The following is a 26,507-nucleotide window of genomic DNA, read 5'->3' on the forward strand; positions in this document are numbered from 1 at the left end:
ACGGGCGCGCTGCGCTCTGCGCGCTGCCCCCAGCGCTCTGAGCCCGGCCTGTCGTGCGCTCTGAGCCCCGCCCGTCGTGCGCTCTACCGCGGCGCGCTGGTCTCGGCCAGCCGCTCGTTCATGATGGCCAGCGCGCCCACGCCGCCCGAGAAGCCGTTCTGGCGGGTGTGGACGCAGGCGCCTCGCGGGTAGCCGTTGGCCGTCTCCGACAGCTGCTTCTGCAGCAGCGCCAGCGACACCTTGTTGGACGCCGTGAGGTCGCGCATGGAGATGAGCTCCCCGGACAGGCGGCGGCCGTCGTTGGCGGCGGCGTGGTCGCAGCCGTCGCGGGCCCCGGGGCCGACCCCGAGCGCGGCCAGGCGACGGCGCAGCCGGGAGCCCGGGGTGATGGCGTTGCGCCGGGCCAGGGGCGCGCCGGGCGCCGGGCAGCAGCGCGCGCAACAGCCGCAGCTGAGTTTGCGCAGCATCCAGTTGAGCACCTGCTTGATGAGAATGGACACGACGTTGAAGAGCGAGTAGATGCAGCACACGCCCAGCAGGATGAAGAGGAAGTTGCCCAGGCGGTACAGCCCCTGGTTCCGGTAGGCCGCGTGCTGGCTGCTCACCAGGTCGCCGAAGCCGATGGTGCTGAAGGTGACGAAGCAGAAGTAGAGCGAGTCCACGTAGCCCCAGCCCTCCACGCTGGCGTACATGGCCGAGGCGCCGCACGACAGCAGCACGGCCAGCAGCCCGAGGATGAGCAGCACGTGGTACACCGACGGCTTCCAGCCCGCCAGCCCGTCCTCGGGCCGCACGGCGCCCAGCCCCGGAGGCGCGCCCAGGAGGCCGCTGCGCCGGAGCCGGCGCGCCCGGCACGCGCGCATGACGAAGGCCAGCAGCGAGATGATGCGCTCCAGGAAGAGGTTGAAGAAGAGGATGGTCCCTGCGCAGCCGAACAGCCCGTAGGCGATGAGGAAGGCCTTGCCGCCCACCGTGGCCGGGGTGGTCATGCCGAAGCCTGTGGGAACAGGGCAGGGTCAGCGGGGTGCGCGCCAGCTCCCCTCGCACGGTGGGCTGGGGGAGAGGAGGTTTGGCTCCCTTGGTGAGAAAAGTGCATCCTGGATTTAGGGGACACGGGTGGACACCTGGGGCCTGGATCATGGCCACATGCGTGCCTGGACTTGGGGGGGGGGCACACATCATGGAGTTGGGAGCAGGAAGGGCGGGCAAAACGGATGCTTTGGCTTAGGTGCAGGAATTGAGGCACGCGTGCACCCCGCAAGTTAGTGGCATCTGATCCCCGACGTAGCAGGGACCCGGCAGCCAAGTGCAGTCCAGGTCGCTGCCGTTTCTGCCCAGGGCTTTAGGATGTTGGAAAAGGGAAGTCTGGAAGCCCAAAAGTCCAGTGGGTCAGGAATTAGCCCTCCTCAGGGATAACTCGCATTGGATATCCGGCATCCCGCTATCTACCGACCACCGCCAGGAATGATGCCGGAGCACAGTGCCCTGAGCACAGTGGGTGTGGGCCCCTAAAAAAAAAAAAGAAAAGGCCACAAAGTTCTCAGGCACCTCAAGGAAAGGAGTGCCCCCCCCAGGCACCCCTCCTCCCCGGCAAACAGCAAGAAGGAAGAAGTGCAGCCGGGGGCACTGTAACCCAGTGCGGGAGCACCACACCAAGCGTCCCTGCAACCACACGGCGTGTGCAGAGGGTCAGGGAGGGCAAGGAAGAAGCAAGAAAGGAACAGGAACAGAGGGGATGATGGAGTGTTCCCATAGACTACAGGAGTGAGGGAGATAGACGTGGGGGTCCATCTGTGTCACCTAAAGACCTACCTACCATACGCCCTGTTCACACTTGGAGCCAAAAGATTTTTGGCCCTTCTGGGCCTTGGTGGTTTCATGACTGGGGCCGGGTTTTTTGTTTTTTGTTTTTCTTTTCTCCTGGGAAAGTTGCACAGTGCTTTCTGGACAGACTCACTGTTTTGAACTCAATTAATTCTCAATTTACTGCTTGCTTCAAGCACTGTCTTTGAGGGCCAGTTCTTGGTTTGTTTGGTTTGGGGGCTGGGCCAGCAGGCTATTCCTACTCCATGCTTGGAGGCTTGAACTATGTTCTACAAAGACTTGGTTTTTTTTTTTGTTTGTTTGTTTGTTTTGTTTTTGGCAGCACTCAGGGGTTACTCCTGGCTCTATGCTCAGAAATCGCTCCTGGCAGGCTCGGGGGACCATGTGACATGCCCGGATTCGAACCACCGTCCTTCTGCATGCAAAGCAAACGCCTTACCTCTGTGCTATCTCTTCGGCCCTAATCTAAATCTGGCCCCTTATTTATATGGTTTTAAGTCACCTGATGAAGATGCGAGAAGCCATTTCCTGCATGGGGCTAGGTGGCCCAGGCTGCACCTGGATCTGTCCTACTTTGTCCCCATCCCCACAGTGCTGGTTTGGAGTCGCCTCTTCTGTCTCTACAGTAGCCTGTGAGGGAGATGCTCATATCTCCCTCCACACCCCGACTCAGAGAGAAGGAAGCCTCGGGCCAAAAGGTCAAGGGTTGGGGGAACCTTAAACCCCACAGCTCAGAACTGGGGAAAAAAGCTAAGGCCTGTGGGAGTCTGGAGACCATGTTCCAAAATGTTCCATCCTTCCCCAGGGTCCAAAGCTCGATGTGAGGGCATGGGGTGGGGGGACAAGGAGGTACAGAGTCAGGCTGGAGACATGGCTGCCACAACTCACCTAGCCCTTTGCCCCATGAATTAGGGGCCAGTCCCAGGCACTGCCACGCTGAAGAGACCCATGCTGGCTCTAGTCTGGGGCCTCCAGGCTCCAGGGAAAAGGGGGAGGCAAATCAACCCATCTGAGCCTCCCCTCAAGTCTCCCAGTCACAAGCACTGAGGCATCACAGTCCCCAGGCTCAGATAGTGCCTGCTGTTTTGTTTATGCCACAATTGATCTGCGGTCCCAGTTTGCAGAAGCAGACACTTGGGGCTTTATTGTGCCACTTTGACAAAAGCTGTGAAGCGCATTCCCAAGGCCTGTCTGCTGCCGCCTTCGCAAATGGGGCTCCAGTGACAGTGCCTGGGAGCAAGATGTGGTGGGGGGCAGCACAGAGCAGTCTCAGGTGCTCCTGAGCAGAGCCTCTCAGCCAAACAAGAGCCTTGTATTTGCTGCTTCTAAATTTCCCAGACAACTCAGCAGGCCACCAAGCACCCAGAACAACCCCAGCTGTAGACCGGGATCCAGGTCACAAGGTAAAGGTATTGGCTGAGACTGAATTAGTAGTGGTCACACTGACCCCAAAACCACCCCACGTACGCATGGAGATGAAAGGGACCTGGGAATTTGGCTCATACAAAAGCTTGGAGGATAAATAAAGATATTAAAAAAAAAAAAAAAGCTTGGAGGAGGGACTGGAGCAATAGCACAGGTTCAACCCCTGGCATCCCATTTGGTCCCCTGAGCCTGCCAGAAGTGATTTCTGAGTGCAGAGCCAGGAGTAATCCCCGAGAGCTGCTAGGCATGGCCCCAAAACCCAAACCCAAAACAAAACAAAACAAAAAGTCTTTCTTGGAGGAAAGATTTGTAGTTTAGCTCAGAATTCTTGAGCAAGGATAAGGCAAGCTACTGACAAGGGGCCAGGAGAGCCTGCAGGAGCCTCACAGCCCTTCCAAGCAACTGGGTGTTGGTTAAATGCTGATTTGGGGGCTGGAGAGATAGAAAAGGCTTAAGTGCTTGCCTGGCATTCATTTATTTTCTGCTCGATCCCCAACACCATATATAGCCCCCACCATTACCTCCCAAGAGTGATCTCTGAACTGAGAGCCAGGAGTCAGCCCAGAGCATTGCCAGGTATGCCTCATTCCCTCTCACCTCAGCCCATTCTGGTCCCCCAGTTCTGATTTAGTGGATTAGGAGAAGCTCCAGAAATCTACATTTTAATCAAAGCTTCCCAGATAAATCTCATGCAATTGGACTGAAGCCCTTCACAGTAAGAAACAATCTTCCAAAAGATCATTTATCACCCTCCTTTTAGAATTTTCCGAGAAGTTTTTGTTTTTGTTTTGTTGGGCCACTCCCGGCGCTCCTGACTCTGCGAGAAGAAATTGCTCCTGGCAGGCTCTGGGGACTATATGGGATGCTGAGGATCGAACCCAGCTCTGTCCCTGGTCGGCTGCGTGCAAGGCAGATGCCCTATCGCTGTGCTATCACTCCAGCCCCAATTTCCTTAATGTTTTATATTTTTGTTTAGGCCGGAAAGACAATGCCGAGGGTAAGGTACTTGCTTTGCATGTGGCTTACCTGGGTTTGATCCTCAGTACCCTGCCTGCCAGGATTATTTCTTGAGCACTGTTGGGTATCCCCCAAATCAAACATTTTTTTTAACACTTAAATTTTAACACTTAAGGGCCGGAGAGATAGCACAGTGGTAAGGCCTTGCATGCAGCCGACCTGGGACGAACCTGGATTTGATTCCTGGAATCTCATAAGGTCCCCCTGGCCTGCCAGGAGCTATTTCTGATGGCAGAGTCAGGTACCCTGAGTACCTCGGGGTGTGGCCCCAAAACAAAACATTTAACATTTAAGGGGCCCAAGAGACAGCATAGAGGTAGGGAGTTTGCCTTTCATGCAGAAGGATGGTGTTCGAATCCTGGCATCTCATATGGTCCCCTGTGCCTGTCAGGGGCAATTTCTGAGCATAGAGCCAGGAGCAGTCCCTGAGCACTGCCAGGTGTGACCCAAAACCCAAAAAATATAAAAAAAAAATAAAATAAAATTTGGGGCCGGAGAGATAGCATGAAGGTAAGGTGTTTGCCTTTCATGCAGAAGGTCATTGGTTCGAATCCCGGTGTCCCATATGGTCCCCCGTGCCTGCCAGGAGCAATTTTTGAGCATGGAGCCAGGAGTAACCCCTGAGCACTGCCGGGTGTGACCAAAAACCACAAAAAAAAAAATTAACATTTAAATTTCAGGTTGACCTAAGACCAAAATAGAAATCATAATGCCTGTCTACTAAACAGCAGCTGACCTGCCACATGACCTCCACAGTCACCCCAGTCGGGGCTCCACTTATCTAGTTTAATCAGAAAAAATGCAGTTCTGGGGGCCAGAGAGAGAGAGAGCACAGTAGAAGGGCGTTTGCCTTGAGTGCAGCCAATTCAGGACAGATCCAGGTTCAATTTCCGGCATCCCATATGGTTCCCCATGGCTGCCACGAGCGACTTTTGGGCACCGAGCCAGAAAGAACCCCTGAGCACCACCAGGTGTGGCTCAAAAACAAAAAAAGTTGCAGCTCTGTCCTCAGGTTTGGTCCAAGGACAGTCAGTAGTAGACTTAGATCAATCAAAGCAACATATAGCAACATATAACTGCAGCTTCATAGACTGGCCAATCAGAGCAGCACATTCCCGTGGCTTCAAACAGAATCAAACAAAATCAGAGCAGCATATTCTGTCAGGAATATTCAACTCAGGAAGATGAATGTGGCCCCATTCAAGCCAATCAGATGAAAAAAGAGTCAATGGTAGTTTCTGGGGCCTTTGGTTGGCAGTCTCCTGGGCGAGGACCCTTCAGGTCTTGGGGCTGATGCTCCAGGCTGATGGAGCCAACCAAGGGGACAGCACTGAGCTGCTGGATCCTAATGGTACTGCTGCCTGACCTATTCTGTATTTCCAGCTGCCCACACCCATAAATTCTCCTTTCTGCTCCAGCCTCCTGCCACCAAGCATACTGCATTAGCACCCGCACTGTAGACCCAGATGCTCAGTTCTGCGGTGGCCTCTGTGTTGCAAGCAAGTTTCTCTCATTAGCTTCTAAGAGCCCAGCTTTCTTTGTCTGTTAGAAGTAAGCCTGCTGAGGCTAATCAGGGCCTCTGCAAGTTGTAATTCACCGTGTCATGGCATATTCCTCAGGGGAGATGACAGACATCATGGGAAGTGAGAATTCCCGTGGTTAAAAAAAGAAAATGAAACAAGTCTATTTATTGCAGATGTATTGCAGGACTTTTCATAGTCGTTAAAATGCGCCTGCAATTTATGAATTCACAGGTGAGGCAAGCTTTGTTAACTCAAGTTAGAATTCTCAAAGCAAATGTGACCATAGAATTAATTGGGGTGGGCTGGAGAGATAGCATGGAGGTAAGGCGTTTGCCTTGCTCTCAGAAGGACCCTGGTTCGAATCCCGGCATCCCATATGGTCCCCCGAGCCTGCCAGGAGCGATTTCTGAGCGTAGAGCCAGGAGTAATCCCTGAGCGCTGCTGAGTGTGACCCAAAAAACCAATAATAATAATAATAATTAATTGGGGAGGGGCAAATCTGGCAATGCTCCATTCTGGCATTGAGAATCAAACCTGGGTCTCCGGCACACAAAGTATTCGCTCCAGCTGATTGATTAACCTGTCTTAAATAACACCAAAAAATGTACTTTAATTGCCTCAAGTAAGTTAAGTGTTTGAAGAGTTCTCTTTGAGAGATCCAACACTCTGTCCTAAGAATGAAACTTAAAAATCTTCCTTAGTGGCCGGCGCAGTGACGCTAGAGGTAAGTGTCTGCCTTGCCAGCGCTAGCCTAGGACAGACCATGGTTAGAACCTGGCGTCCCATATGGTCCCCCAAGCCAGGAGCGACTTCTGAGCGCATAGCCAGGAGTAACCTCTGAGCATTACTGGGCGTGGCCAAAAAACAAACAAACAAAGAAACAAAAAAAGAAACTCCCTTAGAGGGGCCGGAGTGATAGCACAGCGGTAAGATATTTGCCTTGCACACGGCCAACACAGGACAGACCCTGGTTCAAATCCGGCATCCCATATGGTCCACCAAGCCTGCCAGGAGTGACTTCTGAGCACCGAGCCAGGAGTAACTCCTGAGTGCCACTAGGTGTGACCCCCCAATAAAATCTCCCTGACAAGCTCCCACAGACTACAAAACAAATGCCTAGGACAGTGCCTGGAGGAAGAAGGTGCTCAAAGCATGTTGAGTGAATGAATACAGACATTTACTCTTTTCTTCCCTTCCACTTTGGTACTTGGGCCACACCCTGTGGTGCTCAGGGGTTAGTCCTGGTTCTGCACTCAAGGATCACTCACTCATGGCTTTGCACAGGGATCACTCCTAGCGGTGCTCCGGAATCTCTCAGGGCTCTGCAATTACTCCCAAGGTTCAGGCGACATTCTAGGTACCAGATATTGGATGGGAGTGAGACAAGTGTCTTAAGGCTCCGACTCACTCTCTGGCCCTGGTTTCTGTTTCTTCTTCTATTTGTTTATTTCTCTCAGAGGAGGGCAGAAGGGGAAATGAAGGTCTCCAAAAGAAGGGGGCAGGGGAAGGAGACTGAACGGTGGCGTTTACTCTAGCAGTGGGTAAGACACCCCCCACCCCAAGTCCCCTGCTGCTCTGTTCCTTGGTGCTGCTGCTCTCCTCCCTGCCCCCTTCATGTGCAAGAGGAGAGAATCTCAGAAATCATTCAGCAAAGTGAATTTATTTATATTTATTTTTGGTTTGGGGGTCACACCTGGTGGTGCTCAAGAGTTACTCCTATCTCTGCACTCAGAAGTCGCTCCTGGCAGGCTCCAGGGACCATATGGGATGCCGGGATTCGACCTGGGTTTGTTCTGTATTGGCCACAAACAAGGCAAACGCCTTATCACCATGCTATCGCTCCGGCCCCTAAAGTGAATTCTTAAAAGCCAGTTCACTCCTGTGCCCTCGGGTAACTCCTGCTCAAATGCCTCTTGGGGAACCTCTGACTCATTCACATGCCCCCTTGGACCCCCACATCTGTCCCTAATGACTAAGCCTGGTGATATCGCCCCCCCAAAAAAATAAACAGGGCTCTTGCTTTCTCCTGGAAAAGTGGGGAGAAGATAGAACCCGGGGCCAGAGAGGCAGGGATGGTCAGAGGAGGCAGGAACCTGGGCTTGGGGTCAGGGATGAGGAGCACAGACAGACCTGGGCCCTCCTTGGTAGTGTCACCCAGGCCCACAGCATCCTGTCCCAAGGGTTGGGGGGCTTCAAGCCATGGGCAGTCACTGGCATCCCAGACTCACTGGCCCCTTTGAGCTTCTTTCCATGAGTTCAGTGGGTCTTTCCCCATAATGCAAGCGGCTCAAATAGGCCCCTAAGTTCTCAGGTCTGGCTCCAGGCTTGCTTGTGCCTCAGTTTCATCATCCACCTGGCAGCCTTCTGTGCTGGTGAGACAGGGCAGGAGACTGTGGCATGAAAGTGCAGGACCCACTGGGAAGCACAAGAGTCTCCTCACATCCTTGGACAAAGTTATATGGGGCCTCTCCCTATGGACAGCAGGAAAACCTGGTGTAAAGAGGCCTGGGACAGGGTCTGGGCTCAGTGATTCCTGGGTGCAGAGCCTGGAGTTACCCCTGAGCACCCCTGGATGTGGTTCAAAACAACAGCAATAATAATAACCAAAAAAATGAAACAACAGCAAAAAATAACACAAACATTAGGCACCAGAGAGCTAGCACATAGGCAGGGCATTTGCCTTGCATGCGATTGACCCTGGTTTGATCCCAAGCATCCCATATACTGGGTCCCTCCAGTCTGCCAGGACTAATTTCTGAATGCAGAGCCATGAGGAACTCCTGAATGCCACTTGGTGTGCCCCCCCCCAAACAAACAAAAATAAAACAAACAAATATTAAAACCAAAATCGCTGAGGGGCCAGAGATAGCCCTAAACATAGGCCTTACCTGTGGCCAGCCCCAGCTTGAGCCCTGGCACTACGTGGTTCCCCGAGCCTTGCTCATCCAGGCTGACTTGTGTGACCCTGGGCACTTGGGATTCAAGTCTAAGCATAGCCTTAGTCCCTCACTTTGACTTTTAGCCTGGTTCTAGGGGAATCACCCAGGACCCCAGGCTCCCTGGCCTCATCCCCTCCTAAATCCTAACAAGCCAACCAAGGCCCTGGTAGAGCTCCTGCCTGTGGACTCTGGCACTCACACACGCAACCCTCAGGGCTGCAATCAGGGACCCCTGATGTGTCTCTACCACACATGTGATCCTGATATTGGCCATGATGGCAACAGATGGGAAAGAAACAAAACAAAGCTGCAGCTAGAGTCTGACACACTTCTGAGAGCAGAAGTACTTTTTTGTGTCTGTTTGTTTTGTTTTTGGACCACACCCAAGTGACACTCCGGGGTTACTCCTGGCTATGCGCTCAGAAATTGCTCCTGGCTTGGGGGGCCATATGGGACGCTGAGGGATCAAACTGAAGTCCGTCTTAGGTTAGGCGTGCAAGGTAGGTGTCCTACCGCTGTGCCACCACTCCGGCCCACGGAGTACTTCTGACTCAGCAACTGCCCAAAGACCCCCCATCTGTGTAGGTAGCAGCATCTAAGGGAATGATGGAAAAAGTCATAGTGTAGATGCAGGACCAAATGGTCAGAATGTGTCCTGACCCAAAGACACACTCATGGGACCATGTTAAAATGCAGGGGAGGACAAGCTCCTGAAGGGACAGAGCCCCAAGAGGGACCAACCCTGCTGACCTGGATGTCTGCCTCAGGCCTCCAGGTATCCTGCTGAGAGCAGCCCCTCCACCCCCAGCAGGGGCCAGGTGGCCAGCCAGGCTTCTGACTCGATCAGCTTTGCATAGGTGCTAAGCCTGGGAGCTTGTGCAGAACCTGATTTCAGGGCCTGTGCAGGAGGATCTGCAGGGCCTGTTTCTACCCAGAGAGGGGCAACCAGTGACCCCAAACTGAGGGCAGTCAAGAAGAAGCTGCTCCTAGTATTCTGAGACCCTCCAGCTAGCTGCCCTTCTCTTTGTCCTGCACCATTCCCAGGGATAATCTGGGATGCCTCAGCCATGCCCACTCTCCACCACAGCCCAGGCCCTTAGGAATACAGTCTGGGCCGGGCGGTGGCGCTAAAGGTAAGGTGCCTGCCTTGCCTGCGCTAGCCTCGGACGGACCGTGGTTCGATCCCCCGGTGTCCCATATGGTCCCCCAAGCCAGGAGCGACTTCTGAGCACATAGCCAGGAGTAACCCCTGAGCATTACCGGGTGTGGCCCAAAAATCAAAAAAAAAAAAAAAAGGAATACAGTCTGGTCTCTGACAGGCCGCCTGAGTCCCCTGATGCTCAGCTGTGGGGGTTTGGGGGTTCCTGTCCTGGGGCAGGATAGAGAACCCAGGATCTAAGGGTTGTGACCCCCAGACAGCTCTGGGTTCTTCCTTCTCCATCAAGCGATGCTGGCCTGAGAGCCCAAGGGGGTGGACGCTTGCCTTGCATACGGCTGGCCTGGGTTTGATCCTGGCATCCCAGGTGGATACCTGAGCATCACCAACTCCTGAGCACAAAGAGGGGACTTCCAGGCATGACTCTTGAGCACCATTGGGTGTGGTCCAAATCTCATTTTCACCAGTACACCCCCCCCATCTCTGCTCCCCATCTTCCTGCCCAGGAGACCTGCATTGTCCTCCCATGAGAGAGGGGCAGGGGCAAGATCTCCTGGGAGCAGGAAAACTCCCCAGAACTTGGAGGTATTGGACCCCCAGGGCCTCCCTCTGCCCTCATCTGCTGGAAGCAGCCACAAGTCAAGCAAGCATAGGCCCAATTTCCACCCTCTCTGAAAAGAGAGCACAGAAAACAGAGACAGAGACCTCTACCACTACCAGACCCTTCACCGTCCTCTCTCAAACCTGGGGTGCCCAGGGGAAACCTGGGCCCAAAGGCACTTCCCTCTTAGAGGCTCAGAAGGGCTCAGCTGGTCCTGCACCCCACCTCCCCCAGAGTCGGTGAACCCCATTGTTCCCCCCACAATCCCGCTAAAACACATCAGTCCCCTGGACTCCTCTCTGAGTAACTGCTTGACTCAGAAGCTGTAATTTCAGGGCATTTGTTTAAGCCCTTGGTTGGCAGCCGTGGGCTGGGTTTGAGTACTCTGCAATTTCCCAGCCTCCTAAGTGGCCCCCTGGAGCGAGCTCTCACCACGCACACAACAGAACCAACCCCTGAGGCACCCCATTACTCACTCTCAGAGTGCACTGGGGAGGGGGGCCTGTGGGTCTTACTGCTGGCACAGGCGACAAGACTCAGCGCCTCCTCTCCAAGAAGCACTATGCATCCACCAACAGGGCACTTGTAGAAAGAACATTCCAAAAGAGCATTTCTCCAGGGTCTATTGCGAGATGGAACAGGGGTTCCCAAAGGTCATGTAGAGCAAAGCCTTATAGGGAAATCTCGGCAGTTCTGGGGGAAGCAGAGGGGACCTTCTTTCCCACCTGGGTTTCTCTCATTTTCTAATGTTCCAGTGAGCTTGTATTTTAAGAGCTAGAAGTGGCATTTCATGCAGGCAGAATCTGAGAGTCATGCAGGATGGAGGTAAGTAGAAGAAAACAATGAGGCAGCAGGGGAGCCAGAGCCAGAAGAAGCAAGCAAAGGAAAGAGGTGAGAAGGATTGAGGGGCTGTGGAGAAGCGGCCTTGGAGTTTGAGAATCTGGGGTGACTGGGGAGGAGAAAGGTTGTTGAGAGGGGGAGGGGGATGCACTAATCAAGACTTGGGAACAACAGGGTTTGGAGCAATAGCACAGTGGGGAGAGCATCTGTTTTGCACCCGGGTTCTATCCCCAGCATCTGACATGGATCCTCGAACCTGCCAGGAAAGATTTCTGTGTGTAGAGCCAGGAGAAACCCTTGAGTACCTGCTATGTGTGGCCCTAAAACAAATAAGAATGGAAGGCCTTGAATGCCTGAGTACAGCATTGCTTAAACATCTTTTCTGCCTCTGATTTCTTCATGGATGGGGCCGCAGCTTTACCTCGGGGCTCTGGGAGAGACAAGGATGGGATGCGGCAGAGGCAGTGGAGAGCCTGCAACAGAGGTCCAGCTCCATTGTGGTCTGAGGACATGACTCCACCCCAGTTTTCTCATCTGAGAATGAGGCTCTGTCTTGTCTTGGAGGATGCTGGAGAAGGGGAATCTGATCAGAGGGCAAGGGCAGTCAATCGGAGGGAATATTGTAGTTCCAAGACAGTGAAGAAACTCTGATAAAGACCGACAACATGGCAGAGTGAGAACAAGAGAAGCTCAGCCCAGATGCACCCCCAGGAACTTGCACTCAAGTCCTTGGAACCAGCCTTTGTGCAAGTGACTGTCTGCACAGGCCTGGGGCCAACCTCCCGAAGACCAAGGGTGAAGTGACTTCTAGGAAAGAGCATTGGAAGAGAACCACAAGCCAAGAGATCCCGGACTTGGCCCAGAGCCGAATCACTGAGGTCCTCCAGCCAGGGCAAGAGGTTCCCGGACTGTATAAGTTAATGGGAACCTCAGAAAGGTTCTGCTGTGAGAGAACATGTAGGGGCCAGAGCCACAGTACAGAGGGGAGGGCCATGAACATAGCCAACCTGGGTTCAATCTCTGGTATCCTCTGAGCACTTCCAAGAGTGCAGAGCCAGAAGTAAGCACTGAAATGTGACTCAAAAAATAAAGAGTGCATAGATGGGTTTTAGAGAAAAGTTTCCTTTACAGCTTATTATTATATTATATTCCAATTCATTATTATTAGGTTGGGAGCTAGCTCATTGGTGCTCAGAGCTTACTCCTGGCTCTGTGCTCAGGAATCTTTCTTGGGAGTGCTCAGAGAACCATACACAGCAGCAAGAATCACATGGCTAGAATGTACAAGGTAAGCACCTTAATCAGCCAACTGTCTCCCCAGCTTTAAGTCATAGCTTAAAAAAAGCTAAAGGCTGGGGCCGGAGAGATAGCATGGAGGTAAGGCGTTTGCCTTTCATGCAGGAGGTCATCAGCTCGAATCCCGGCGCCCCATATGGTCCCCTGTGCCTGCCAGGAGCAATTTCTGAGCCTGGAGCCAGAAATAACCCCTGAGCACTGCCGGATGTGACCCAAAAAAACCACACAAAAAAAAAAAAAAAGAAAAAAGAAAAAGCTAAAGGGGTGGGACCGGAGGGATAGCATGGAGGTAAGGTGTTTGCCTTGCATGCAGAAGGTCGGTGGTTCAAATCCTGGCATCCCATATGGTCCCCTGAGCCTGCCAGGAGCAATTTCTGAGCCTAGAGCCAGGAGTAACCCCTGAGTGCTGCCAGGTGTAATCCAAAACCCAAAAACAAACAGACAAACAAAAAGAGCTGAAGGGGCTAGAGTGACAGCATAGCAGGGATAGCCTTTGCCTTGTACAGGGCCGACTCAGGTTCGATCTTGGCATCCCATAGAGACCCCTGAACCTACCAGGAATGATTCCTGAGTGCAGAGCCAGGACTAACCCCTGAGTGCCACCAAGTGTATACAAAAAATATTTATTTATTTATTTGGTTTTTGGGCCACACCCAGCGGCGCTCAGGGGTTACTCCTGGCTCTGCTCTCAGAAATCACTCCTGGCAGGCTCGGGGGATCATAAGAGATGCCAGAAAAAGAACCCAGGTCCAAAAAATTAAAAAAAAAAAAAAAAAAAAGAAAAGGGGCTGGGAAGGTGGCACTAGACGTAAGGTGTCTGCCTTGCAAGCGCTAGCGTAGGACGGACAGCGGTTCGATCCCCCAGCATCCCATATGGTCCCCCCAAGCCAGGGGCGATTTCTGAGCGCATAGCCAGGAGTAAACCCTGAGTGTCAAACGGGTGTGGCCCAAAAACCAAAAAAAAAAAAAAAAAAAAAAACAAACCCAGATCCATCCTGAGTTGGCTGCGTGCAAGGCAAAGGCTCTACCCAACTGCTGTGCCATCTCTCCGGCCCCGAAAGAAACTATGTCAAGGGGTCAGGGAGATCCCAGAAGAGCCAAAACACCAGCCTGGTGTCTCAGGGTATCAACTTGATTTCCTGGCACTGTATGGCCAGCCCAGCTCTATAAAGCCATCCTGCTGGCCCTGAGCCCTGTAGCAGGCAGCTGGATCGCTTCCAGAGCCAAGGCCAGAGTCAGTAGAACATGATTCCCAGCATCTCCCTCTTTCAAGCTCTCCTGTCACTCTCCAGCCATTCCAGGGCTTGCTGGGTCATGGGTCCCACATGGCCTGTTGCAGTCTGTTGCTCAAAACTCCCCACTGAAGGCCCTTCCACTCAACCATGTTTGCGCTGGAACCCCACTGGCTCATGTGCGACTCATAACCCCTTGGTGCAAGGGACTGAACTGCCTGGGGGTATTGAGAGCCTGTGGGAAGGAGGCACTGGAGATACCAGAGTGATAGTACCATGAGAAATGTACTTGCCTTACATGAGGCATGCCTACGTAGGATCCCCGGCACCCATGTGGTGCCCTAAGCCCTGGCAAGAGTGATCCCCGAGTGCAGAGCCAGGAATACAACCTGAGCATGAAGAAGGAGGAGGAGGAGAAAGAGAAGGAGGAGAAGAAAGCAGAATTAAGAAGAAGGTCAGTGGTTCGAATCCCAGCATCCCATATGGTCCCCCGGGCCTGCCAGGAGTGATTTCTGAGCATAGAGCAAGGAGTAACCCTTGAGTGCTGCCGGGTGTGACCCCAAAGAAAACTAAAAAGAAGGAGAAGGAGGAAGAGGATGCAGGAGGAAGAAAACAAGGGAGAGGAGGAAAAGGAGAAGATGATGAATAAAGAAGAGGAAAAGGAGGAGGAGATAAAGACAGCAGCATTAGGGGCTCAGCAGAAGCTGGGCTTTGAACACAGTTGCTCCTGGCTGCTCCGGGGCCCCTCTTCGAATGAAGCTTCAACTAGCAGGCTGATCCCGATTGGTGAGAGGCAATTGTGAGCTTTCCTCTTCCCTAACCTGGTGCCCAGGGGACGCTGAGACTCTTAGAGCAGCCGTTGATTCGGTCACTGCATCCTGCCACATCACTGCAGCCCCTGGGTCCCCCAACTCAATGGGGCACAGGAGGGTTGGGACCCCTAGGTGCTGGGAAGCTCAAGCCTGGCAGCGCTTCCCCTTAAGGCCCTCCAAAACCTGCGCCTTCCCCACTCCACTCTGCTTTAGCCTCTGGCCCTGCTTTAGCTCTCACCAGAAGCCAAGCCTCATGGATGGCTGCACCTCTCAAGCGTGCCTCCTTGGGGAGGAGGGCCCCAGCACCTCTGAATCCCGCTCTGCTCAGGGAAGAAGCAACTCCACACCCAGCTTAGCAGCCGCCTGTTCATCTTTTCTCTCTGACCCTGACAGGCTCTGCAGCCAGACTGCTGAGAGATCTCCAGCCTTAGAGCACCCAGTGGGAGCCCTTGGCAGTAAGGACTGAGCTCTCAGCCATGTGGAGGGGGCTGGGGAGGAGCTGCACAGCCTGGTGTTGATGTCAACTGTCATTTTCCAGAAAGCAGAGACACCTGATGCCAACAGAACCTTCCCCACATATTTTCGAAGGCTTCGTGGGGTGCATGCTGGGGCTTTCCTGGGCTCCAGAATTGCATTTCCTTATTGACAACACTTGGCTCAAACGTGGTGCCAACATCTGGCCTGTGGGCCAGGGAGCGGGAAGGCAGAGCCTTGGGCACAGCAAGACCCTGTTATAGCTGGGAGAGCTACGGAGGGGACTCTGCACTGGCCAGCAAGTCGCCTCCTTGCTTCTGCTTCCTGCAGCTGAGGGCTGAGGCATGATGCTTCTGGTTTGGTCTCACTATGAGGGCTCTATCGAGGATGGGGGTGCAAGTGAACCGAGGGGCACAGCTTGTTCCCTACTCCTGGACTGCAGACTGATGATGCCCCAAACCTTTAGAGCTCAACAGCCCAGTGTGGAGCTTTTGCAGACTCAGACACTTGGCACTTTTGCACACTTAAGACACATTTGAACCAGAGTAGGGAAGCTCAGAACCAGTTCACTGGGAGGCGACAGGGCAAGTCCCCCTGCAACTGTGTGTGTGGGGAGTTCCTGCCCAGAGGTGCACAGGGTCATAGCCCTCTGCCCAAGGTGACCCTAGTGTCCCCAAGCCCAGTGAGCCAGAAGCCTGACCGAGACTCAGGGGCACCAGGACGCCAGACCTGGGAGCTGCAGGAGCCAGGGGGCTCACTCAGGGTGAGCAAGCACCCGGGGCCTTCCCCCGCCCACACCTCCTGCTCTGTCAATCGTAGATGCCCTCTGTGGTTTTCAGATCCTTCCCACATGCAAATGCATCCAGGATTTGAGCTGAGTCTGTGTCAGAACCCGGCCCAGCAGCTCCCCGTTTGCTTGTCACAGAGCCACAGGGAGCCCAGAAGTAAAGACAGAGCCACAGTCTACGGGCCAATTCGGGCTTGATGGGAGGTGATCGATGGCACCAATAGACCACAGAGGGCTCTTTGGCTGCCTCCTGGACCCTTTGATATTTGTATTTGGTTTTGGTGACATGCTCGGCAGTGCTCAGGGCTCACTCCTGGTGGGGATTGTGGGATATCATATGTGATTCCAGAGATTGAACCTGGCCACATGCAGGCCAAGCACTTGACTGTCTCTCCAACCCCATTTCGATTCTTGAACAGGAGGCAACCACACAAGGCCAATGGGGCCCCCGAGCCCTGAAGCTCATCTCTAAACTCCAACGAAATCACCCTTGACACTCAGTGTGGGGTGAGCAGCGTCTCCCCTGGGGACCCTTCCAAGAACAAGACCTATAAGGAAACAGACTTTTTTTTTTTTAACAATCTTTTTTTTTTTTTTTTTTTTTTGGTTTTTGGGCCACACCCGTTTGATGCTCAGGGGTTACTCCTGGCTATGTGCTCAGAAATCGCCCCTGGCTTGGGGGGACCATATGGGACGCCGGGGGATCGAACCGCGGTCCGTTCCTTGGTAGCGCTTACAAGGCAGACACCTTATCTCTAGCGCCACCTTCCCGGCCCCAGGAAACAGACTTTTATGGCCCCTAGCCAGCCACAAAAGTGTTACTGTCCCTTAAGGATGAAGACAGTAGTTACCAGAAGCCCTGCCCCTTGTAACTGCCTTAGGATGGCAGTTGAAGGGCATAAAAAGCCCCATGCCAGGGGCTGTCACCCCTGCCAGGTTGCTCCTGCTGGATGGTCACTGTGGGATTGCTGGAGAAACTGTTTACTTGTCTCCTGGTTCCTGACACCTTTTGCCACCTCTCCTACTGCTTAGGGTATAGCACTAACAAGACCCACTTTATGCTTGTCGGGACACCTCTTCTTCTCTGCTTCTCTCTGCAGCTGACACTCAGCCTGGGCAGCTGCAACTGGCCCCGATCCTGGCATCTCACTATGTAAATGCAGTGGTGTGTGTGTGTGTGTGTGTGTGTGTGTGTGTATGAATGAGTGTATGATTGTGTGGTATGCACTTGCACGCACATGTGCGAGCATCTGTGTTATGTGAGAGCCCACATATGCCTGAGGTCTGGGACTTTGGGACACATGTGAAGAGAAGTGAGACTGTATAACTGTGGGTCAAGGACCTCAGAGTCCAGTCTGGGAAATTCCAAGGAGCTCCAACTCTGAAACCTACCTCAGCTCCTCCTCTCCAGCCCTTGGGTGAAGTAAAGAATAAGGTCTGGGGGCTGGAGAGATAGCACAGCAGTAGGGCATTTGCCTTGCAAGCGGCTGGCCCAGGACCAACTGTGGTTCAAATCCTGGCATCCCATATGGTCCCCTGTGCCTGCCAGGAGTGATTTCTGAGCAGAGCTCCAGGAGTAACCTCTGAGCACTGCTGGGTGTGGCCCAAAAACCAAAAAAAAAAAAAAAAGAAAGAAAAAAGAAAATAGGTATGGGGTCGCCCACTTCAGGCTGGGCTTGGAAAGCCCCTCAGAAGCCTCACAGAAGGGGTGCCATTGAGAATAGCTCTTACCATCTCTTTTCTAGAACATAGACTGATGGGTTCTCTTGGCTCAAAAGAAAGAAGTGGTGGGAGCTGTGGATGGAGCAGTCTACCTGGGCCACACCAAGTGCACACCTGCTGCAAGAGGAACAATTTGAGAATATTTCAGGCCCAGTTCTTCCAAGGGGAAGAAACGCATCCTCAGCTGGCTCTGCCTAATAACTATAATGGACCAAATGGGAGCTCAGAAGGCAGCTAAGGTGACTGTGGTGCCCCTGTGCCTATGAGGACTTGGTACTTGCCCTCTCTGCTCTTCATTCCAAACTTCCCAAAGAAGGGGCCCTTCCTGAAGCAAGAAAGGCTGAAGAGGCAACGGAAAATAACTCAAAAGATGGGATGCCAGACTTGGCATGCAGGAGCACTGAGCTCAGTTCTAGGCATCATGCACTGCCCGGAGAGCAACTTCATAGCCCCAAACTGAGTCATCTCTAAGCACTGCTAGATGTGACCCCCAAACCCAACGCTGAAGGCTGAGGATGCAAATACCTGGCCCTGGGGCTCAGTGAGATTCTGGAAACAGTCAAATAGGTGTCAAAACAGTCAAAATGGTGTCTGCACAGGACAAACAGCACAGCATTTCTGGTAGATACTGAGCTTTTGCTGGTTCAGCTTGGAAGACATGGAACAGTTGGCAGATTCACAGGGCTGGCACTGCCCACTGACTCCCCAATTTTATTCCCGGGACTGGGACCCAATGAGTCGTTACTGCCAAAAATGGCCCTTCTAAAAAAAAATGGCCCTTCTGCAAGGTTGCCTCTACTCGGGCCACCTACTCAGGGCTCCCCTAACTTCTAGCAGTCTGGGTGGCGAATAGTTGCTCATTGACTAGATGGAATATTATGCAGCCACTAAAATGAGTGTGCAAGGGTGGATAGGAGCAGGCTGATGGCATAGAGGGAGGAACTATTCAAATTTAGCACAACCAGCTTTTGGGTTCCCTCCAAAGGCACCACAAAGAATTGTGGGGGAAAACTGCCTGCCTGCCTCTCTCTCTCTCTCTCTCTCTCTCTCTCTCTCTCTCTCTCTCTCTCTCTCTCTCTCTCTCTCTCTCTCTCTCTCTCTCTCTCTCTCTCTCTCTCCATGTGCCTTGCACATTCCTGGGACAGAACCTCAGGCCTGGCTATGTGCTCCAGCACTTGGGCTAATTCCCTGATCCTAAGGACACATCTTTGTCCTTACAATTTGTCCTAGCATCCTCTTTAACTTTCAAAAAAGAGGCGACAGGAGAAATCAGCGAGAAAAGTTGCCCCCCCCATCTTATTTCCTCCTTGACTAGATCACACATTTCACTGCCAGTATCAAAAACGACCTCCAGCTGGATTACATACATGTTAGCAGAAAAACCAAATGTAAATGTGGGAGTGACATTTTGGTCTGAATTTCCTCTGCAGCAACAACATTAAAAAAAAAAAAGCCTGTGTTTTTTTTTTTTAAAAAAAAAGGAAAGAAGTTAGGACTTGTTACTAATCTCACAGTTGAATAATTAAGTATGCCTAATTCTGCAAGTAGCGAGTTAAATTATGCAGTGACAAAAGTGACAATTCTCGTATGTACACCATTCCATCTATAGCCGCCTGCTTTTAGCTTCATAACTAAAACACGCTGCCAGAAAACCTAATAAAAGGAAGCAAAAATATTTCTGTTTATGTCAAGCTGCCATTTGAGAAAGACTTTTAAATATGTTCTTCCCTATGTGTAAATCTGACAGCAGTTGCATAATTAAAACCCACGGGGAGAGTTTCCTTTGAAGCTTTTCAAAAGAAACCAATAAAGCATCCCTCTAGGACATGAAGCGATAGATGAATGCTTTTCGGGGTGTTGTCTGGGAAATTGAGCTGTTCCTGCAAGAACACTGTTTAGGACCCAGAGCACATAAATATCCACCATGATCTTTAGGGGTTCATGGAATCACACAAGGCTGTTGGAATCCCACTTGTGCTTAATGTTGTTATATGGAGGAATGGATCAATGAAGACAAGCACATGAACAGAAACTTCATTTCAACCCTTAACAGTCGCATAAGCATCCAGGGATTTTCTTACCTAGGATTTCAGTTCTGTATAAGGCGACAGTATGAATCATTTTAACCAGTAAGAGGAATGAATTGTGCTCTGTCTGAGCTATTCAGATGGTCATTCATATCTATAGTTTCCACTAACACTGAACAATCACTGGTCAAATTTCCTGCTGGGTCTCTGCAGTACGGACACAGATATGTGTCAACACAATGGCAAACTCTTGAGCTTTGAATGTGACACTCTTCCAATCAAATGTCAAGATTCTCACTGTGACACTCCAATCTTGAGTGTACAGAGCCATACCTAAACTTTCCTTCCATGTATTCCTACTCCTATCATTCTTTTATTTATTTATTTATTTATTTTTTGGTTTTTGGGTCACACCCGTCTGTGCTCCTGCTGGCTGTCTGCTCAGAAATAGCTCCTGGCAGGCACGGGGGACCATATGGGACACCGGGATTCGAACCAACCACCTTTGGTCCTGGATTGGCTGCTTGCAAGGCAAACATTGCTGTGCTATCTCTCCGGGTCCCTATCATTCTTTTTTGTGTCTTTTTTGGGGGGTCACACCTGGCAGCGCTCAGGGGACCATATGGGATGTGGGATTCGAACCATTCTGCATGCAAGGCTAACGTCTTACCTCCATGCTATCTCTCTAGACCCCATTATTCTTCTTACATACACACACACACACACAGTGGTTTCTCTCTGTGGACCAGAGTTTACGAGAATATTTACTAATTGCTGTACTTTCCATCTGTCTCAGACCTCTTTATTACTGCTTTCTGCATGATAGAGGCTCCTAAGATAGCCTCATCTTCCAAGCTCTCTATGAACTGAATCAGCTTTGCAGTGCCCAATACGCCAATTCCTTTACCTGCCATCCCCTAGTTCAGACATACACCTTCATTTAATCATAGACAAGACACATCATTCTAAAATGCATCAACCTCCAGAGCAATTCTATGCATGGTATTTGCAGAACAAACAGCCTTGACTTCAAGTATGGGCCTAGAAGAATACACTAAACTGTGACCTAAGCCAAATCTCTGAACTCTCTGTGCCACTTGGGACATGCACCCTCTCCCCTCATTTCTAGTCATCATTAGTGAGGAGAGCCAGGACAAGCTGCCAATAACTACAGTTCCAGCTCCTTAAGCTGGAACATGACCTTTGACCTGTAAAATAAGCCCAAAGGGCCGGGAAGGTGGCGCTAGAGGTAAGGTGTCTGCCTTGCAAGCGCTAGCATAGGACGAACCACAGTTCAATCCCCCGGCGTCCCATATGGTCCCACCAAGCCAGGAGTGATTTCTGAGCACATAGCAAGGAGTAACCCCTGAGCATCAAACGAGTGTGGCCAAAACCTCCCCCCCCAAAAATAAATAAATAAAATAAGCCTGAATTTTTCCATTTTGCTGGCACTGAATCCCATATACACAATCCCATATACAGGCAAATTTATGATGGGAAAGAAAGCAATGGTTTTCTTTTTTTTTCTTTTTTTTTTTTTTTTTGGTTTTTGGGCCACACCCGGTGACGCTCAGGGGTTACTCCTGGCTATGCGCTCATAAGTCGCTCCTGGCTTGGGGGACCATATGGGACGCCGGGGGATCGAACCGCGGTCCGTCCTAGGCTAGCGCAGGCAAGGAAGGCACCTTACCTCCAGGGCCACCGCCCGGCCCCAGCAATGGTTTTCTATAGAAAGGCCTACGTGAATCATTTACTGAGCCTGAGCACTATAAAAAAGAAATATCTACACAGCTGCATGGACCTTAAGTGCAATGACATCTACTAATCACATAAACCTGGGCAAAGAATAATTTTCCTCTTAGCTGGATGAGGTGGCAGTTCAAAAATCCCAACTCCCCATTTTCAACTAAGCTTTGGCTGCATGAGCTGCTTGCTGAATCCATAAAAGCAATAATAATTGTCTCTGAGGATTTGGGGGATGTAAAGAAAAGGAAGGGTGTGCAGAGATGAGAAATGCAACTATGCTGGTCTTGACCTCCATCTCCTCCTGGTACTGTGTGAGAGAGATGGAAGGGACCGTCATGCTTCCCTGAGATTCAGACTCATTTCTCTGCCAGAGTGGCCGATGTATAAACTCCAGTCCAGACCAGACCAGACCACAGCAGCAGCAGGCAGGTGGCCGGCAGGTTTCTGTGCAAAGCAGCTTGATGTGGGGACTCTCCAGGGCTATGTGGCTCCTGCAGAGCTCGCCCCAGAGAATTGCATCATTCCATGGAAGATTCTAGAAACAACATGCCAGGCTATTGGTGACCTTTTCCAAGCACCACTTGCCTGCATCCAAAAAAAAAAAAATCACAAACCAAGAACAACATATTGTTCCTTCCTGCTTCAAGAAACACCAACCAGGGGCCGGAGAGATAACATGGAGTAAGGCATTTACCTTGCATGCAGAAGGACAGTGGTTCGAATTCCGGGCATCCCATATGGTGGTCCCCCGTGCCTGTCAGGGGCGATTTCTGAGCATAGAGCCAGGAGTAACCCCTGAGCGCTGCCGGTTGTAGCACAAAAACCAAAAACCAAAAAAAAAAAAAAAAAAAAAAAAAAAGAAACACCAATCAGTCCTGCGAGCTGTTTAAAGGCCTGGACCCATTCGCCAATATGCTACTTATTTTGACACAAAGGGCTTAAGGCACTTAGGAAACTGTCACTGGACATGCCTGAAGACATGGACAGGTCCTCAGAGAGGCCAGAAGACCACAGTTCTCTGGAACATGACACCATTTAGATGGATCTCAGCCCATGGGAAGAGGTATCTGCTTACACCTTCTTTTTTATTTTATTTTGTTTTGGGGTCACACCTGGCAGCACTCAGGGGTTACTCTTGGCTCTATGCGCAGAAATCGCTCCTGGCAGGCTCAGGGGGGACCATATGGGATGCCGGGATTCGAACCACTGTCCTTCTGCATGCAAGGCAAATGCCCTACCTCCATGCTATCTCTCCTGCCCCTACACCTTTTTAGCCTCTTGTCCATTAGGAACCTCAAGCTAGAGCATGTGCTCAGAAAAGCGAGGGCTCCGATCTGCCAGGTGTCTGCACGGAAAAAAGCAAAAGGATGTGTTTACAAGAGCATAAATGAAGAATGAGCTATGAATGCATGATGTCATCCTAGGGGGGCAAGCATCCTGAGCACTTTTAAAGCACTTAAAAAAAAAAACAACTATAGTTGCTATAGCAACTTGATAGAGCTCTTTTTAAAGGGGGATCTTTTAGAGGGGGTCACTTTAGATCTTCAATCACCATAACAACTTGATATAGCTTCGAAAGGGTATTTTTAATCCAGTTTGTGTGTGCTTTGGCCTTGGGCCATTTGTCTTTTCTATTGAAACCAGTTGGATGGAGCATGATACATGAGAAGCCTTGAAGGAGAGGAAGTTCCATGAAGGCACTAGGGAGCAGAACCTGACTGTGTAGACTTACACACAAACCCAGCTTCCTCCGGGCCTCTGGGAAGCCATATGCAAAGGAGCACATCAAGACCTGCTCCTGCCCCAGGAAAAGGTTATCAAGGACTCCCTAGTTTCTTAGTTCTCTGAAACCATCCAAATTCTTCAGACCTGCCAGAGACAAACTCAAGAGAGAGCTGAATGCAGACTCTGCTTTTAGGAAGCCCAGGGCAGAGGCCCAGCAACAACCACCCTCATCTCCTGTGGGTCCGTGCAAGGTGGGCACTGAAAACAAACACAACCAAAGAAACCTGAACACACAAGCCTTGGAGCAGGAAAGGGAGGGATAGGCGCAGTCAGATGCCAAGGAGCAGTCTTGTGTTTATTCTGCGTTCTTAGAACTGAGTGGCTGGGGAGAAACCTGCTTCCAGTTCTGCTCAGGCCCGGAAAGGAGGGAGGGCGATGGGCAGTGGCCAAGAGGACAACAGAAGAGGTGAAGGAAAGATGTGGGGAGACTTACAGGTGCATGGTTCCCAAACCACCGAGTGCTTAGATAGACACTGGAGGGTGGGAGGACAGGAACGAGTGATAACACAGCAAAGAGGGTGTTTGCCTTGCAGGAGGCCAACCTGAGTTCCAACCTAGGTTCGATCCTCATCCCATATGGTCCTCCCAGAGCCTGCAGGGAGTAATTCCTGAGTGCAAAACCAGATATAACCCCTTAGGACTGCTGGATGTGCCACCCCTCGCCCACAGCCAAAATAAATAATTAAAAAGGAATTGAGTCTTTGTCAACTCTCTCCACTTCATCCCTTGCTACCACACTGATGCAAAAAGATGCAAAATCAAGAAATGAACCGAGAGGTTTTAGAGCCTGGGGAAGGATGTGGGCAGGAGAAAACCAAGGTTGGTCAGCTGAAGTAGTAGCTCAAGTCCCGGTCTCAAATGTCTTTGGATTTTTCTTTGGCAAAGAGGGACAATGGGCGTGGGAAGGAGGTGTAGAGGAGGAGATTCTGGGGAGAGTGGCTGGTCTCCCCCAGAGTAATCCAGAACACATGGTGGAGAAAGGAAAGAGAGAGAGAGAGAGAAAGAGAGAGAGAGAGAGAAAGAAGAGAGAGAGAGAGAGAGAGAGAGAGAGAGAGAGAGAGAGAGAGAGAGAGAGAGAGAGAGAGAGGAGAGAGAGAGATATTAAAAAAGAAAACGAGGCCGGGCGGTGGCGCTGGAGGTAAGGTGCCTGCCTTGCCTGCGCTGGCCTAGGACGGACCGCGGTTCGATCCCCCGGCATCCCATATGGTCCCCCAAGCCAGGAGCGACTTCTGAGCGCATAGCCAGGAGTAACCCCTGAGCGTCACCGGGTGTGGCCCAAAAACCAAAAAAAAAAAGAAAACGCCCTGAATAGAGACTTTCCCAAAAACCTTAAGGATGGGAAACTGAGGCCCTGGGGTGGGAAATAGGAAGCAGGAATTCTCCAGAAACGGCTCTTTTTTTTTTTTTTTTGTGGTTTTTGGGTCACACCCGGCAGTGCTCAGGGGTTACTCCTGGCCCCAGGCTCAGAAATTGCTCCTGGCAGGCACGGGGGACCATATGGGACGCCGGGATTCGAACCGATGACCTCCTGCATGCAAGGCAAATGCCTTACCTCCATGCTATCTCTCCGATAGAAGAGAGAAGGGGGAAACTGTTAGGTCACCAGGGCAGGCGGGAATTGGGATGAGGTGGGACAAGCTAGCTGTACCCGGTGCTGGGGAGTCGCTTGTTCCCAGGGTGCCCAGAGAATCTCCAGGAGATTCACGGTGGGTGGGTGGGTGCCAGGTGAGGCCCGCGCCCGTCAGCAAGACCAGGAGCGCCGGGCAGGGCCAGAGGGAGCCCCGGAGCGTGGGAAGGGTTGGCGCAGGGCGCAGGGCGCGGGGCGCGGGGCTCACCTATGGTCGACACCACGGTGCCCACGAAGTAGAAGGCGCCGGGGAAGTCCCAGCGCGGGCGCAGCGCGTCGGCTCGGACCCCGGCCGCCAGGGCCGCCTCGTAGTGGCGGAGGAAGGCGCGCAGCTCGGGCTCGGCCACCCCGTGCGCCGCGCTGAAGTTGCGCAACGTGGCTCCCCAGCGCGCCCGCGCCGCCGCCTCCCCGGGGCTCTCGAGCGCCGAGAAGACCGTGGCGCCCGCCACCAGGTAGAGGCCGATGAGCGCGGCCAGCAGCACGAAACGGCCGGTGTCCTCGTTGAGGTGCGAGCGGCGGCAGCAGCAGCAGCAGCAGGCGGGGCGCGGCGGGCGGCGGCGGCAGCGGCGGGGCGGGGGCCGGGGGCTGCGGGCCGACATGGTCCGCGCGCGGCTCAGCCCCGCAGCCGGGGCGGCGCGCGGCGCGCGGGCCGAGGCATCCCCGCGGCGGCCGGGAGCAGGAGCGGGGGGCGCCGCGCCCCGGCCACGTCCCCGGAGCCCGGACGGCTCAGGCGGCCCCGACGTCCGCAGCTAGGCCCGAGCCGCCCCGGGGCTGGCCTCGGCGGGACCCCGGCGCTCATGCTCCGCGCCAGGCAGGCCGCGCGCTGCGGCGGGAACGGGCGGGCTCCACGGCGGAGCCCGCGCGCCTAGGACGGGGTCGCCGCGGCGGAGCGCACACGCCGCGCCTGGGGGCGCCCCATGGCACGCGCGGGTCCCAGCGGGTCCCGGGGAGCTCCTGCCACCGGGGCAGATTGCAGACGTCGGCTTCGGAACCTCGGAGCCCGGTGGCTGCGGGGACGCGCTCGCCTCGCCAGCCCCAGCTTGGAGAGCCGCGCGCGGGGCGGCACGGAGAGGCGGAGCCACGGGCGGGCGTTGGGGCGGCCGGGGCGGGGTGTTGTCTGGCTGGGGGGTGGAGGGGCAGGCTCGGGAGTCGGGGTGCTGCGGGGGGGGCCCCAGCCCGGACGCCGTCGCGGCTCCCAGCCGCCGCCCAACTTTGCTCAACTTGCGCGGCTGGACCCGCTGGAGCGGACGCCCCGGCACGGGCTCCTCCTGGGCTATCAGCGCCCGGTTGAAGTTCGCGGCTGTTTGCAGCCTCGCCCCCGCTTCTCGAGGGATCCACCGGAGCGAAGCAAGAGCTCCCCAAGAGGGGCAGAGGTCGGTGCGCGGCCCCCCCTGCGCTGCGGGAGCCGGGGCAATGCGGACGCACCCCGCCTCTCCACGGAGCGCACGGCCGGCGTCAGCACCGCGGACAGCGCATCGCTGCGGCAGCCGCAGGGTGCGGGCGGGCGGGCGACTCCTCCGGCAACACCCAGCCGCGCACGCCCTCGGCTTTCCTCTGTCCCTATGCGGGTCCCCCCTCCGCACCCCGACACCTGCGGCGGCCGCGGGTGGGGACGCTGCGAAATCAAGACCGGGACCGAGTCACGCACTGGCGGGGACCGAGGTCCCTGTCACA

At 53.2% G+C, this 26,507-nt stretch overlaps 1 protein-coding gene across 1 annotated transcript; it reads right to left on the reverse strand.

The window, feature by feature from the left end:
• Positions 1 to 60: 60 nt before the first annotated feature.
• Positions 61 to 25,447, reverse strand: KCNK12 (potassium two pore domain channel subfamily K member 12). The gene is made up of 2 exons (XM_049784363.1): positions 25,042 to 25,447; positions 61 to 997 (listed from the first exon to the last, which is right to left on the reverse strand). Exons 1-2 carry the CDS (start codon positions 25,430 to 25,432, stop codon positions 84 to 86), a joined length of 1,305 nt encoding a protein of 434 aa, XP_049640320.1. The 5' UTR covers positions 25,433 to 25,447; the 3' UTR covers positions 61 to 83.
• Positions 25,448 to 26,507: the final 1,060 nt, after the last annotated feature.

Source organism: Suncus etruscus, chromosome 12 (assembly GCF_024139225.1).
Source record: "Suncus etruscus isolate mSunEtr1 chromosome 12, mSunEtr1.pri.cur, whole genome shotgun sequence".
Taxonomy (NCBI): domain Eukaryota; kingdom Metazoa; phylum Chordata; class Mammalia; order Eulipotyphla; family Soricidae; genus Suncus; species Suncus etruscus.